Here is a 16,510-nt window from a genome sequence, read left to right as displayed (position 1 = left end):
AACTTCTTGTCATATCCCATAACCACAATAACTTTCTTGATATTTAAACTAAACTTTAAATATTTTTTTAATGGAACTTATGCCCATGAACTTATTCACTGCCACCCTAAAATGAAAAATTTTCCACTCAACCATGAATCTTTCATATGTCATCAAATATTATATAGGATTAAAAAGGGTCAAAACAACAAAAATGAGTCAACTCAGGAACCCAAGAGGCAGATTTGAAATAAATAACAAGAACAGAGCCACATAAATTAAACTTCAAATTCTAAAATACAAACCGTTATACTATCACAGCGAAGTTTAAATTGACAAAATTGGTTTTGTCGGCTAATCCCAACCAAATATTTGACCTTTCCGGTCATTTTCATGGTTTCATGTAACTGCAAAAATTGACACACAAATATCTTCTCATCTAGAATCAAGAAACAAGAAGAGAGAAATCAGGGGCGAGGGGGATTCCAAACAAACCCTAGATAGGCACGTATCTCTTCAACACCTGCTTCCCAGCAACAGCAGCTCCCACCATAAGCCCCCCGATGGCGCCGGCGACGGCCGCCGAGCGTGGCCCATTCGCGGCCTTGAACAGGGCTCCGGTGCCGAGCCCAGCAGCCACGTTGTTGATCCAGTCGTCGGTGTCCCTGGCGGCGACCATCCCGCTCTCCATCCCGGCGTACAGGAGGCCGAGCACGCCGATGCGGTTCCCGATCCGGCGTCCTTCCTGGCCGGACGAGTTCAGGATGCGGTTGACGCGGATCTTGAGGGTGTCGCCAGGCTCGGCGGCGCGGAGGGCGCGGTGGAGGCCGAGGGAGGCGCCCGCGACGGCTCCTGTCAGGTACCCGATGCCGGTGTAGTAGGTGAGGTTCTCGCCCCAGGAGCGGCGCTGGACCACGGACTCCTCCTGGAAGAGAAACTCCGGCGAGGTGGGAAGGTCGTAGAGGGTCCGGTACGGGATCGGGAGGTCCTGGTAGGGGCTGTAGAGTCGCCGGCCGGGTTCCTGCCGTCGATCGAGGTCGTCGCCGCCGTAGATTCCCCGATCGGCCATCGAATCTTCTCTCTTCTCTTCTCCGCTCTTCTCTGAAATCTAGGTTTTGGGTGGATTTTGGGGCGGGGAGGAGAGACCTTGGATGGATTGAGAGAGGGGACGAGGGGGAAAGAGGTTCCTTTTATTTGGTCTCCAACGACGTCGGAGCGGAGGAGAGCAGGGGAATCCGAAGGCGGCGAGTGGAGAGGGTTTTATGTTAGGGTATTGATGGGCTGTGGCCTGTGTGACAAATTGTAGCCTTGTCCCTTCGATTTTTTTGATATTATATTATAGTCCAAGATCTGGAATTGTGAGGTACGATGTATTGGTGCCGTCTCTGGAATCTGGACCGTGAGCCCAAGTGGAGGTGGGCTGTTGAATCTGACCGTTGATTTTTTGATAAGATTTGTGAAATCAGAAATCTTTCTCCCGCCTAATTAGTTAGGCCACGTATTTTTGAAATAGATATAATATATAGAGGATTGATAATCTACTTAGATTATCAATCTACTAATTTTTTATTGAATAAAAAATATTTTTATTTTTTATAACTCTTAAAAATATTTTATATTTTTTTACAATTAGATTATCGATCTTTTTTTTTCTCTCTATCTATATATACATGATACATGCGATGTAAACCCAATTCTATAACACAAAGAGAAGTTATTTTTCTATTTATGCAGCTGTAAAATTGAATTTCTGAGTCAAGTGTGCTCAGTGGCATCTATCCTTTCACTGTGATAGGCATCTTATGTGTCTAACCCATATGTACTTATTTTTTTTGAATATATATATGCATATAAGAAATCTAAGTCAACTTAGTATTTTTCTCATCAGAACTACTCTATCTCTACATAATCAAGAGCGTGATTTAGATCGCTATTTTGGAGATGTGAGGTTGAAAATAAACTATATATCTAGTACTCACTTAGAAATATATGCACATAGGCTAAAAATCCATTTTTCTTGTTCCCCTTATAGAAGGGCTTTGCTTTCTGATGCATAGCATAATGCACCAAGAAGAATATTATATAAGTGTTAATATCATGCACATGAGAGTAAATGATAGTTATATGAATATTACATCAAACATGAGAGCAATTGAGATGTAATATCACGTGAATATTATACCATACATTAGAGTAAATGAGATGTGTTTGGCCTGACACAGCAACCCGTATATGAGAAATGCATATGACCAGCTCGCATGCTTGTCATATATTAGAGTAAATAATTTGGATGACAAAGCAAACTATTAACTATATGGGCTCATTTGGTTTGCGGAAAGCATTTTTCTTTCTAAGAATATGGTTCCTCAAAAATAAATTACTAGGAAGAGAATGACTAGAAAAGTACTTTTGATATGTTTGGTTTAATGCTTTTTTAATACTGAAGGGTCTTTTTAGGAAAAAGTAAAAATGGAGTGATTCCCGCTTCATGGGAAAGTAACTTTCCCATGTTTCTCATAGAAAAGGCTTTCTTATGAAATGTGAGAATCATATTCTCATGGAAATACAACTTTTCTGTCTCTCTCATTTGAAAACTCCAACCAAACAAGAGGCATCTCATTACCTTCTCATTGACTACACTTTTCCTCATTTTTTTCCCGCGAACCAAACGAGCCCTGTATGAGGGATGCATATGGCTAGTCAGTATTTTGCTTTGAATAATTCAAGATAAACTAAAATCTAAAATTTCTCGAGGGAAAGAATCAATTCTCATCTTGCATGGCCAGTGAGCTAGTAACCATTATCTCAAAACAAAAAAATGTAAAAGTATCTCTACTCAAGTTTCTAAACCGTACATACATTCAAATAGTTTTTCAGCTTTTTACCTTTCCTTTTCTCCGATCATTATATCTGTTGGTGTGGTCCCTCCTTTTAGGTGGAACTACGTTATTAAAAAAAAAAAAAAAAAAAAGAAAGAAAGAAAAAAAGGCAGTTTCGAAGTGCCTGCGAGCGCGGTAATCATAGAAAACCGAAGGAAACTGGTCGGCGGAAACCGAAACAAATAGAAAACCAGAAAAGATGGAGGAAAAAAAGTGTTGTTTTTTTCGATGATCAAAAAATTTTAGTATATTATTTGTGGCATTAAAAGCTACAGACGGAATGGTTTAGATCTTTAAAAGCTTTTTCTATCTATGAAAAATATTTTTAACGTAAAAGTTAAAATTAAATTTTGTCGATATTTACGCAGCTCTTAATTGGACTAGAAAAGATCTATTGTAATTGTCTAATATTTTTTTTATATCAAAAAATTTTTCATGTTAAAAAAATTATATGGTTTCTTGTTTGTAAATTGCTTAATTTAAATTTTAAACATTATTCTTAACCATATTTTTATGATCAACAATTTATTTAGCTGAAAATTATATGATGCTGTTTTAAAAACTAGGGGTTCCTCCACTACCCTGATGAATGGTGGAGTTTGAAATGTATCAGGATGAGCACAATCAATTCGAGTTTTCCAATATAAAAAGTTTTACATAAATTGCAACCATCATGAGCCGTCTCTATCAAATATAACACAAACTACGGGTCATTTCACCAGCATTGCAGTCCACTAATAGTTGATAGAATTCAAGATCATAAACTCTATCTAATGGGAACATAGGACATTTTAAATGATATTATTTTTCTTGCATTAAAGGATGATGTGCCCCCAAAGGTGTAACATAATGTTCAATGATCTTGGTAGAACAAGTAAATCTTTTATTTTTATATGATCAATGACAAGTTAGTTTTGAAAGTATTAACTGGTCGTTGCTGGAAAGATTAAAAAGCCAGTTTATGCTCTCTTATATGTAAATTAAGCATAATCTGCCAAATTTTTCTTCGGCTTGATGCACCTTTATTCTTATTCATGCCTCTACGTGCATTGGACGAAATCCTGTTACCAAAAAATATGAGTAAAATTGGCCAGATGCCCAACACACGATCATTTCTGCTTGCATCGAATATTTTTTTGGTAGGATGGGCGCTTAGTGGAGGCTGTTACGCGGGGGTAAACTTGTCCTTTTTTTTTTCTAAAAAAAAGAAAAAACCCGTAACTTATTGCCGTGGTCCGGACGAAACCTGATGAAAGCCGCCGGTCGGTCCGCCCGCCGAACGCATCTCGACCAGGTTTCCCCACAACCGGCGAGGGCTTTATAGTAATTTCGAGGATACTATATCAGATAAATTCGTTAATAAAAACATCGCCCTTGGGTCTCTAAAGCCCCTGACGAACTCCTTCCAACCGCCGAATCCAATCTGTCCTCGGAGAACTTGTCGAAACTCGATCAATTCCCCGATTCGATTTTGCTCTCTAGAAGGTGAGAAAGCCATCAATTTTGTTCCTCTATTCGTTCTTCTTCTTCGGATTTATTTGTTTTTGCTTGCAGTAAGTGGAAACCCTAATTTCCAATTATCCTGATTTTTACTTAGTTTTTAACGTCTATTATCATCGGTTTGGATGCTTTAGTAACCATCTCTTTCTCTTTACCCGTGGAATGCTCCGGGTTAGTTTGACAACCATACTCGTTTAGCATTAATCGTTTCTTGTCATGGAAACTTAGGTCTGGAGTTATTGGATCGCCATCCATGGAGAATGTTGCTCCATTGCAGGTACTCATGAATTGGTTAGCTGATTTTTGTTTCTTATGATGCTGTTATGATTGATCTCCATAGTGTTCCATATTTTGCTTCAAATTTGCCTTATACTGAGGAAAAGAAGTTCCTTTCCTATAAAGATTATAACTTGGAGTGCGATAGGGAAGCTGATTTGCTGCATAATTAGTGAGATCATACGGGAATATGTTAAAGACTTAATAGAAGGGCCATACTGGAAAATTTAGAACTTCGAAACCTAAGGGGTTTTTAGGCTGCAAAGGATAAACGCCTTCTTTTTTGGTAGAGTTTGTTGGGCTCTATTGGTGATTTTAGATAGAATGCTGTGGATTTTGTGGAGATGTTGGGTATGGCTGAATGCATAGAATATTTTTTCTGTGACTGTAAGAGAGCATGACTTGGTGAATTCCCTACTTGGTCGCAATGGAGCAACCTTACTGCTGTGCTAAGGCCCACCTTCGTCGTTTACTATTCAGTAGATTCCAATTATATTAAGAAATAAGGTTTAGAGAGTTAAGATCAATGCAATCAGGGGCGGCCCAATACATTTGGGGGCCTAGGGCGAACTCACTAAATGAGGCCTTTTTTAAAATAATAATAATAATAATAATAAATTTTTAATAAGTATAAAATAGAAGTGAAAAATTGTAACAAAATTATAGAAATTGCAACAAAATTAGGGGAATTAAACGCTGGATGTTGAAATTTGAAAATATAATTAAAAGGGGATTAGAAGAATCACAATCAAAAGGGGATTAGAAGAATCACACCGTGTATGCCCACTGAGTCACCGTCACAGTGTCAGACTGACAGCAGTGACAGGCTCAGTCTCAGAAGTCAGACCGTCAGACGTGAGGGAGGGACTGAGGGGACGGACGGGCCCGCCGGGGTCACGGCCTCACGGGACTACGGGAGCCGGGGCCGGGGAGGGAGCCTCATGCCGTCTGCCGTCACGGCCTCACGCCTCACGGGAGCCGGGGCCGGGGGCGAGAGAGGAGCGGAGGAGGTCACAGTTCACGGGAGACGGGAGTGACGGCCAGACGGGGTCACAGGAGCCGGGGCCGGGGAGGGAGGCGACTGGCGAGGAGGTGGAGCCGTGGAGCGGTGGAGGTCACTGCGGCCTGCGGGCTGCGGCCTGCGGCACTGCCTCTGCCTCACTGGTCACGGGAGGCGGGAGCCGGGGCCGGAGGCCCGGGAGGGAGGCGAGGAGGTCGTAGCCTCGCAGGATCGCCGGAATGCTGCCGGGGACTGGGAGGCGCTCAGGCGGAGCCGTGGAGGAGACGACCTCGCCGGCTCGCTGGATTGAGCCGGACGGGCCGACGGGGTCACGGCGACACGGCCTCACGGGAGCCGGGGGCCCGGGAGGGAGGCGAGGAGCCGAGGAGGTCGCGGGCGGTGGGACCGCCTGGATGCCGGGGAGGCGGGCTGGCGGGGACCGTCGCGGGATGCCGGGGCCCGGGGAGGCGGGGACTGGGAGTCTGGGAGGCGGACTGGCGGAGGCGCGGGAGCACGATGAGGATTTTAAAGAGAGCCAGAGACCCAGTCGAACAGAGTTACAGAAGTACAGAACAGAAGAGGATTGAGGACTGAGGAGTGGAGGAGAAGTGGAGACGATGAGGATTTTAAAGAGAGCCAGAGAGGAATGATGGGCGATGGCCGATGGGAGTGGAGCACCCGCGTCTTGTCGAGGTAGCCGTTGGCTCCTGCGGCCTTGCCTCTACTCTACAGACAGTGACACTGTAGCTAGCTAGGAGCGGGAGGCCGAGCTGAAAGGCTAGGAGCCTAGTAGCCTACGAGGCTACGATGCCATCGCGCGGGGCCGCGGGGGCCTTCTCTCGAGCCGGGGCCTTGGGCGACCGCCTAGGTCGCCTAAGGCTTGGGCCGCCCCTGAATGCAATGTAGTTATAATTGACAAAGATGTCGGTTGGGGGGGGGGAGGGGAAATGCATTAGTTACTATCAGGGTACGTGGTGGCTTTCAAACTAAAGATTAAAGGAAAGCTCATTTCAATAGTTACCAACTATAATAATTTTTTATTAGATTTGGTTTATAAAAAAAAGAAAGCTATGCAGTTAGGATATCTTTCGTAGACTTCCTTCCCATGCCAAGTAAACCTAGTAGCTTCGTTAATAAAAGAAACATTTATTATTCCAAAAATATCCCTTCACTCATGTCCATTCTTCCGTCTTCATCTGCATCTCTTCCTTTCATAGCCTCTCTATCTATACATATGTTGGTTATTCCTCTCTCTATTTCTACATTTTTCTAACTTCTCTCCCTTCTTTTATTCTTTCTTTTTCTCTGGTTCTCTTCGACCTGGCCATTCTTAGGAGATGAGATCCAAACCCATTTCCAGAGGTGGCCCTATGTGACATCATTTCCATTATTTCAAATGTTGAATTGGACCAAGTCGAAAGCCCTATCCAAAGAACATATGTGTAAGGACAAAAAGGGAACTACATGAGAGCAATAATCCAAAGCCACAAATGCCCAAATAAGAAATAGGATATTCTAAAAGGACTGACACCAAACTAGGAAAGGAAAAGACCCCCCACCCCCTCCTCCTCCCCCCCCCCCCCCCCCCCCCCCCCCCCCGCGAAAAAAAAAAGAAGAATAGAGCATCCCCAACCAGCCATATTGATGGTCCCAAAATTGAAAATCTCTTGCATGCTATGAATAGAGTTCCCATACAAGGTGGAACGAGACCAAAAGGTGGATATAAAGAAGAATGTCAAGTCATGGTTAGAGTTGGCTAGAACTAGAGTCTTGGATGTGGCAAAACTTTCTAGGAATGCATGTCTTCTTCAAGATTGCCAAATTGGAGTTCAACTAAGGCTCAAATTTCAAATATTATTCCAAGTTTCCAAAATAGCACATGTTTGGATTGAATGAGTTGACATGGTGAAGGTATCATGGTGCTGCTGTTCTTGGAGGAACTTTTGGGATTGCAGATTTATTTGTGGGAGAAATTGATGGGTTCTTGATATGGAAAGGAGAGGAGTGTGTCTGGAGGAGGTTTACACTAGGTCAAGTCTTATATTTTGAAGAAGAGTGATAGGAAGATGAAAGGAAGGGGAGGAGAGAGCAAGACAAATAAGAGGATAAATAGAAGAGTGGTAGGCTGCACAAAGGATGGGGAAGTAGAAGAGGGAGAGTGGCTACCCTGGGGTTATATTTAGGACAATATTTTTTCGTGAAACCACAATGTTTGCCGGTTTCCACTTTATTTCTAACTAATTTTAGGGCATAGAAAACGAGCATGGATAAATAGGCATAGTTGCCCAGTTTTCTTTTTAAAAAAAACTATGGCAAACTTGGAAGAAAATATTATAGGCCCAAAGCCCAGTTGCTATTTTTAATATGGCATATATAATAATTAGGAGACTAGCACATAATCCATGCGGGGTGTTCGATATAGTTTTTTCTTCGTTTTTTCAATTATTCTTGAAATGTAATATAGCAATGCAATAAATTATAATAAATAGTAAGGTTTGCCATACCAGCTGGTACTATACCGTGCCGGCCATCTCGTACCATACTGGTATCGAATCGATAAGCCTCATCGTCTCGTACCGTATCGCATACCGATACTGTAATAGGATGGTACCGGTATAGAGTTCGATACCGAGATGGTGAACTTTGATAAATAGAATGCTTTAATAGCTAATTTCTATTGTAAATTACGCAATTAAATTTAATGATGGCCAAGTAGAAGCTTCCATCATTAATATGAATGTTATTAAACCGGCATCTACATAGCGAACAAAGAACTTTTCACAAGTTGAGCCTTCATGAAAAAACTTTTATCATTAATATCGATGTCTCCAATAATAGTATCTTGTGATGTGCAGGGTATAGTTTTTTTCTTCTTTTTTTAAGGGTTCTTGAAATGCAATATAACAATATAACAAATTATAATAAATAGAAGGCCTAATAGCCGATCTTTTGTTGCACATTAAGCAGTGAATTTTTAATAATGGTCGAGCAAAACCTCCCGTTAAATATCTAAAATGATATTGTAATATCAGTTTAGACAATAGAATTATCTATTTTAGTTGGAAAATATTCTCAAGTATCAATTGCACTTATATCAATTATATAAAGTATAATTTATACTAAACATTGATAATAGTGAGGTACTATATTACCTATCATTTATACTCATTTTTCATTGATGAAATATATAATATAATGCTCAATTTATAACATATATATGTTAATAAGTAACCATTATCGGCCTATCTTCCTCTTATATCAGCTATAATAGCCCGACGTATTACCCAAATTAAAAAACTATATCAATGATGTTATTAATACACGTGCTCATATGGCGAATGGAGAGCTCGGCACAAGCTAAGCCTCCATTTAAGTTACATATAATAAAATAGAATAGATATAAGAACCCTATTTACTAAAGAAATGTATTAACGATATCCCTAATATTGGTGTCCACGTGGTGAATGGAGAGCTTAGCACAAGCTGAGCCTCCATTTTTTGTTATAGATAATTGATGAACCCATTCTAGTCAAGAAATGGATTTTGGGGGGTGGGAGACTAGTGGAGGGTGGTAGGTCTTTCTTGATAGTGATTATTGTGAAAATGATTTGGGAGGTTAGGAGAAAAAGGGGACTCCTGGAGGTAATTTAGTTCAAAATGGGGACATATGTAGGGGAAGCAGTGCTTTCACTTTATAAGTTGGAGATTGGGGAGCATGCAGGTGATGATTTTGTTTTAAAGATTTCACAACGAATCTGGTTTTGAGATCCTAGAGGCTGCTTTTTTTTTGGTGGGGGGGGGGGGGGGGGGGGGGTGGGGGGGGAAGAGGGGAGGGGTGAGGGATGGCTTGTTGGAGTCAAATTAGGAAAATAGGCATGATTTATTGTTAAAAACATCTGAAGTCTGGTCTGCAGGTTGACTTTTGAGCATCCTTCTCTATTGAGCTGTCTAAATGCTCTTTCTTGAGGGGGCAACTTATGACAGTATATTTTAAGGGCTTACCTTTCGCTTCTTAATGATCATATGAGAATGCTTCAAGTTGAGGCAGGATGGAGTGGCTGATTCTAAAGGAACAAAATTAACCAATATAAGAGGGTTAAGTTCTAGATGTTTATCATCACTCAAGAGCTTGGAGAGAAGATGCTAACGATGACTTCTCTTTTGTGTCTTGTTCTCTTCTTACCCTTGGAGGAAGCCTCCTTTGCAACGATTGAGTCTGGTTTTGAAGCCTTGGTTCTTAAAGAATGTGTTTTCTTGGCTTGTGCTAGAGAACATCCTCACATGTTAAACTTGTTTGGAAGGTGGTGGTTTGAAATTATTTGTATGTTTTTGAGAAGTAGAAGTGGGGGGCATTCCTTACTTTGTTTTTGTTTCATTTCCATATGGAATTGGGAGAGCCTTAAATTGTCGTTCCACTTTCTTATGCTTTCAGGTGGGACTTTGCTAGTCCTAGCTATATGATGGGGGAATAGGGAGTAACATTGTAGATCATTTGAAGCATGTGTTGAAAGTGAGTGTCTGGTAGACTTCAAATGGTGATGTTAGGAAAAGTATGCTAATTTTATGTATTGAATATCACTTGAGATGTGAGGGGATTTTCTTTTCTTTTCTTATAACTGAAACGCGTTTCTTATAACTGAAAGGCATTTCTGGAAAGACCTTGATGCAAGGGAGCTTTGATTATTTTCTTTCATCTCTTGATTGTATAGTCCCATTAATGTCTTGTTATTTATTTAGTTATCCATCATCTTCTTTGTAAAAGCTTTCTGAAATAATAACTATACCTCTGAACTGATTTTTGTTTGTCACTTTGGGGTTTGGGGATGCAATCCGGCTTGCCCATTAGAAATAGATTGCATTGTTATCATGGATCTTCCATGTGGATTGATTGAAGTGTTTGCTCTTTATAGAGTTATTGCACTGTTGTGGCAATTTGTTTTAAAAGGAGATAGAGTTTGGGCTGTTCGTGGAGTGTTTTATAATGATTTGTAGAAATATGCTTTACTATGAATCCTTAGGATCTTCTGTTGCTTCTTTTTCTTTTGTTTCACAAAATTTCGATTTAATGGTTTTTTTTACCAGGAAATCATGTTGGAGTTTCGTGCCGGCAGGATGTTCCTTGATGGAACACGAGTGGTTCCAGATAATCGCAAAGGGCTTGTCCGCATAGGAAGGGTATGCTAATGTTAAAACCAGTGTTTTCTGGCAAATTTATACTGATTTGGACTACTTGATTTTTGAGTTACTTTCGCTTTCTAATCTTTGTCTGAATAAAAATTATATTTCTGTGGACTTTGATGATTAGGGCGAGGAAGGATTGGTCCATTTTCAGTGGCTGGATCGGAACCGGAACACAGTAGAAGAAGTATCCCTTTTCATTTCACGTAATTTATATTTTTACAGAGACATGTATGCAAACTACTGTCTGTGACACTACCGTGGGTGCTAATTGTTTGTGATAAAACCTTTTTTGTTTCATATTTTTCCCCTTTGAGTTAACTCTGATCTCATTAGCATTTTTAAAGAAATTCATTCATCCACAGGCTGGATTCCTTTTGTATGTATAAATTCTTGGTTGTAATAAATAGGTTCAAGTATCATAGAGCTTCTACAATCACCAATTAGTTTCATTTATCGACTGACCCTTCTCTTTTTTTCTTCTTTTTCTAGTTCTTTTCTTCATGGACCTGAAACAGCTTTCTTTTGATTAACTGAGCATGCTATTTCAGGTTCTTTTTTCTTGATAACACTTCATCCCAGAACTTTCAGGTTTTTCTTGACTCCAGATATCACAGGATCAGATCATCTTCCCAGATGAAGCTGTTTTTGAGAAGGTTTTTCATATCTTATTAAACCATCGATGCTTTTGGTTTCAATGCACCTTTTGATTATGCATTCCTGATGCATCTTACTCTTTTTTTTCCTCCATATTCAGGTGACTCAATCTTCTGAAAGAGTATATGTCTTAAAGTTTAGCTCTGATGACAGGAAATTCTTTTTCTGGATGCAGGTTTGCATTGTGGACATCCTTTTTTTTGTTTACTCATAAGAGCTTGTTTACCATTTACTGTACATTTTTGGATACTTATATATTCCATTAACTCCAGGAGCCAAGAGCTGAAGGAGACTCACAGATATGCAACTCATTTAATAGCTACATCAATCGGCCTTTAGGTACATCTAAATCATTCAGGTGCCAGTTTGTGATAATGCTGTCTCTAACTGTTCTTTAAACTGTATTTTCCAATCAAGAAGATGCAATTGGTGAAGATGAGGCTGAAGCTTCAGTTGCTATGCAAATGTCTGAGATGTCAGAAGATACTGCTGAGGATGATCTCTCATCCAGGTCTGCACAAAGTGTCAGTAAGCTAGGATATGTTGCAATCAGTCTGATGCTTAATTTTGTGTTATATAAATTTTAATAAGCCCTGACTGTGCTCATGTATTCTAACTGAGTTTCTAAGTCTAGGAGCTGTTTTATTCTTTTTTTGCATGGGGAAGATTATCTTTCTCAGCAACTGTTAAATTGCATACTGTCCTTGTTTAATTGCTTAGTTCATTAGTTAGCCACGGGAATTGGTCCAAGGAATGATACTTGTATTAGAATTCTTCTATTTTTACCAACAATATCGAGCATAAGATTAGATTGCAGGACTTGTACTAATTAGAGGCATGGCATATAGATTGTGGTATACAAGTCGTTAATTATTTTTGTATCTTAAATATGTTTATTTCACTTGATGAACCTTCTAACTAAAAGAGGGATTGCTCAAGTGTTGCATCTTGCATGTTCATAGTGAATCCATTATCTAGGGCAGTCCCCCTCAAAAGGAAGAAGACGAAGAAAAGCAAAGAGTTGAAAGTGCTAGGGCTGGCTTTATGGATCCTCATCTGACCAGCAGTCCTGTAAGGGTTAACTCAGAAATAAAGAGTTGAAAATGCACGCTATTATCAGTCTTCATGAAAAAGTTTATGACCTGATAGGTAAATCAGGTGTAATAAAGTGATACACACATAAGTATCGAACAATGATGATCAATCTTGGCATGCTTTGCTTGCTTATGCTCATTTCGAAACTTTTTAAGTGAAACTTTGTTTTGCACATTGTTAAGTGAGATTAGCAAGGGTGACATTGATGCTTAAGAGAAGATGATAAAGCTTAATAACTACTCAATGATATGAATCATGATGTAATCCATAAACACAATGTTGGAGTGGGTGCAAATACTAGTTTCTTGCATTCACATCAAATAGGAGAAAATTGATGCGAAATCTAAGGATTAAATGCTATATTTTAGCACTAGTAGATAATTCTCACCCGGTAATAGCTGCTGATAATTTGCACAGATCATTCGTTTTGGAGACTGGTCTTTGGAAACCAGCAATTGATGGCTGTCTTAAGACCTTTCCCAGTCTGGCATTTATACCCTCCTAAAGAATCAGGCTTCTTGATCAGTTTCTTTTGATCTCAATAATACGGATGCTCAGAATTTGATTTCTTTTCTTACCTTTTCTCCGAGTTTATTGAATCTTTTGTTGCTTTTTCCAACTTTTTTTTTTTTGCCATCTTTTCTGAAAGGTTCTAATGTTTTCTTTGGGCTTTCATATATTTAGAGCTGGAAACTTGGTTGATCAAAACATGGCTGCTGAATTGTCTGGTGAGGTAACTTCATCAGCTGGACCTGTACAATTGGCAGATTTACAGAGAATATTGAGAAGCATTCAGCCGTCAGGTATCATTTCTCTCTCCTAATCATGCATCTTTTACTTTGATTCTGTGAGCTGCTGAGATTTATTCCTTTTATTGGTACTGTAGATGCTGTTGAAGATCCTGACGCAGGTAAAACACTAGCTGAATTTTGAGGTTTTAATATGTGTGCCTGTGTGTATGTGTGCATGACCTCTTTGTCTGGCAACTCATGATTTTATTTTGGTTATCAGGATTGGGATTAGGTGATATTTTGAAGCCTGATTTAGTCATGCCACTGATTGAAACTTTGCCACTTGAACAACAATTGGCATCATACTTGCCTGAGGTATCTGCTAATTGGTAGATTTTATGGGAGATATGGTGATCTGCCATTGCTGTTTTTGATTGTTCCGCTGTTTCAGGGTTCATGGACTCCTGCTGATCTCATGGACTTGTTGCAGTCTCCACCATTCCGGCAGCAAGTAGACACATTTACTCATGTAAGAATTTTACCTTTTCATTGACTAAAGATGCAGTTATCTTTTCAAGTTTTGGGTAACCTGACTATCCCTTGAATGTTTGATAGGTGCTTCGGACAGGACAGATAGACCTGTCCCAGTTTGGAATGGACCCAAGCAAATGTAAGTATTAGTTCTTAGTTCAAAAAACCAGGTCTTGTTTTCCACACTCGGCTCCCTATTCAACGCCCGGCTCTACAAATTTCTTGGACTATTCACAATGGAAATATGAAGTTGTTGGTTGGGAAATTTAAATCTTATTTAGAACTGTTCTACACTTAAGGCTGTCAAACAAGTGAGCTGTTCATGAACAGCTCATGTTTGGCTTGAAACTTGCCTTGCATTTGACTTCCTTTCAAATAGTGAAGCCAAGCTAAAGCTCATAGGCTTGGCTCTCAAGCTCAGCTCGATTAAGCTCAAAATATAAATAAATAAAATAATATTGAGTTTCTTTTTATGAATAAGGATATTTTAATGTTGGTTGGGAAATTTAAATCTTATTTAGAACTGTTCTACACTTAAGGCTGTCAAACAAGTGAGCTGTTCATGAACAGCTCATGTTTGGCTTGAAACTTGCCTTGCATTTGACTTCCTTTCAAATAGTGAAGCCAAGCTAAAGCTCATAGGCTTGGCTCTCAAGCTCAGCTCGATTAAGCTCAAAATATAAATAAATAAAATAATATTGAGTTTCTTTTTATGAATAAGGATATTTTAATTTACAATAAAAAGAATGCATTTTTTTAAATCATGTTCAACGGCTTGGATTTTGAATTTATGCAATTCATCACTGATTTTGAATTGTTATTTCTTTTTTCCAGGAGTTAAAGTATATAGTCCAACTCTCTCACTCTCTATCTCTTGCTCTATATGTATGTATATGGTATACCCACACACACAGTTCTTCAGGGACCTCAAGCCATCTCTCTATCTTAAACAAGTTCATGAGCAGCTGGAGTTTAGCTCAAAATCGAGTTACCTGTTGAGTTCATCTTGATTACAAAATGAACTGGCTTGAGTCGGGCCTAGTTCACTGGAGCTTAGCTCATTTACATTACACCCCTAGCTAACTATGCGTACAAGTCCTCAAGTAAAGCTTGGTAAACCGTAGCACCCCTATTAGCATGGGGTTTGCTGCATGGGCAATCAAACGTTAATGTCTTCACTAACTCCTCACTGGTTGCTAATCTTCTGTGAACTGGTGCAAGATACTGGTCATGGTAACCTGGCAAACTGAGATGCTTCTCACAGGACTTGGAGAACTCTTTACTTAGCATGAAGTTCAATGTAACCACGTTTCCTGAGCGAAAATTTTTTTTTAAAAAAATGGCCTTCAAAAATTCCATGGAGTTCATATGAGAGCCTATACAATGAATAAGGAAAATCTTCAAATCATAAAAGGCAATGAGCCAATGAGCGAATTTAGAACATAATTCTCATGATTGAGCATCGGTACTGTTTTTAGTTGATACTATTCTTAATTCTGTGACTATGTGAAGTTGATGCAGTAGCTAAAACATCTCTTTCTTCCGCAGATAATTTCACTGTTCTCTCATTTCTTGAGGCTCTAGAAGACTCGGTGGCAAAATCATCAGAATCTGAAGAGACGGATTCAAGGCAAGACGAGAACAAGGATGCTAAGTCACAAAGATGCAGCCGAAGTAGTGCCATGGATGAAAGCTGACTCTACCGGTTGGCATTGTGTGAACAAATTTCATAGCATTTTATTCCGTGTTCGAGGGGTAGCAAAGGTGAGAGAGGATTGGGGGGCTTATAATCACATGGATAATCTTCATGCAAGAATTGGATGGTCGGTGCAATTGCGACATTCATTTCAACTATGGATGTTGATTGATAGACACAGATCAATAAACTTCTCATTATTTTTAATTCTAACTTTATCTGGTCATTTATTTTCCCATATTCAAGGGTTTTATAGAATCTGATGCAAGCTAGTTCCAAGGAACCACCTCTGGGTGCTTGACCTCCTAAGTGACAATGGAGTTATCTTTACCATTTGGTGCATGTGGACGGCGCAGGGTAATTTAAGAGTTGTCACATATTTTGTGCTCAATGATTATTCTGTCTTGAATAGAGCTGAAAATGGGTTGGATGTTATATGATCATATCCATTTCCGTATTCATTTTGGATTGCATTCGGATGGAATTTTTGTATCTGATCAAATATGGGTCTAAATACATATTTTGAATTTTTGTCAAATTCAGATCCAAATCTTAAGGATAGAAATTCTTGTTCATTAGAAAAAAAAAAGGATAGAATTTGTTATATCTAATGGGGTCTAGATGTTGTTCCGTATGCATTTTGGATCGGATTTAGATAGACTTTTTGTATCCAATCATATCGAAATACATATTTATAAATTGTCAAATTGGGATCCAAATTTTGAGGATAGACATCCTTGTTCTTTTAAAAAGAAAGAATAGAATTTCTTTCTTTCTTTCTTTATATATATATATTGCCGAATTCAAATCCGAACTTTAAGAATTTTTAAGATTTGGATTTAGAACGATAAAAAGATATATCTAAATAGCTATTAAATAGGAGATTGAACTGGCGAGAACCGTCCAATCATTAGAGTAGAAGTTTGTTCTATTTTAAAATAATAGTTTATTATTATTCACATTGTCAAATCATTTGATGTATGTTTAG

At 39.3% G+C, this 16,510-nt stretch overlaps 2 protein-coding genes across 5 annotated transcripts; one reads left to right on the top strand and one right to left on the bottom strand.

Moving 5' to 3' along the window:
- Nucleotides 1-223: 223 nt before the first annotated feature.
- Nucleotides 224-1,277, bottom strand: LOC103707723 (mitochondrial import inner membrane translocase subunit TIM23-1-like). Its single transcript, XM_026804875.4, has one exon. It carries the CDS (start codon nt 1,046-1,048, stop codon nt 476-478), a length of 573 nt encoding a protein of 190 aa, XP_026660676.1. The 5' UTR covers nt 1,049-1,277; the 3' UTR covers nt 224-475.
- A 2,929-nt stretch (nt 1,278-4,206) lies between these two features.
- LOC103707722 (26S proteasome regulatory subunit RPN13-like) lies at nt 4,207-15,729 on the top strand. Of its 4 annotated transcripts, none has more exons than XM_008792326.5 (14): nt 4,207-4,343; nt 4,587-4,635; nt 10,717-10,809; nt 10,940-10,999; nt 11,430-11,468; nt 11,570-11,644; nt 11,742-11,808; nt 11,890-11,980; nt 13,249-13,367; nt 13,451-13,474; nt 13,576-13,670; nt 13,747-13,824; nt 13,911-13,965; nt 15,375-15,729. In XM_008792326.5, exons 2-14 carry the CDS (start codon nt 4,612-4,614, stop codon nt 15,521-15,523), a joined length of 969 nt encoding a protein of 322 aa, XP_008790548.3. In that variant the 5' UTR covers nt 4,207-4,343; nt 4,587-4,611; the 3' UTR covers nt 15,524-15,729. The 4 variants fall into 4 exon arrangements, with proteins under 4 accessions (XP_008790548.3, XP_008790547.3, XP_088579858.1 ...); XM_008792325.5 differs by having other exon boundaries at nt 11,887-11,980; XM_088723732.1 differs by lacking the exon at nt 4,587-4,635 and having other exon boundaries at nt 4,226-4,343.
- The last annotated feature ends 781 nt before the right edge of the window (nt 15,730-16,510 follow it).

This window comes from Phoenix dactylifera, chromosome 6 (genome assembly GCF_051530095.1).
Source record: "Phoenix dactylifera cultivar Ajwa chromosome 6, Ajwa_hap1_PhDact_Kaust_v1.1, whole genome shotgun sequence".
NCBI classification, from domain to species: Eukaryota; Viridiplantae; Streptophyta; class Magnoliopsida; order Arecales; family Arecaceae; genus Phoenix; species Phoenix dactylifera.
Note: the sequence above shows the minus strand (reverse complement) of the source record. Positions and strands in the feature narration are given on the sequence as shown.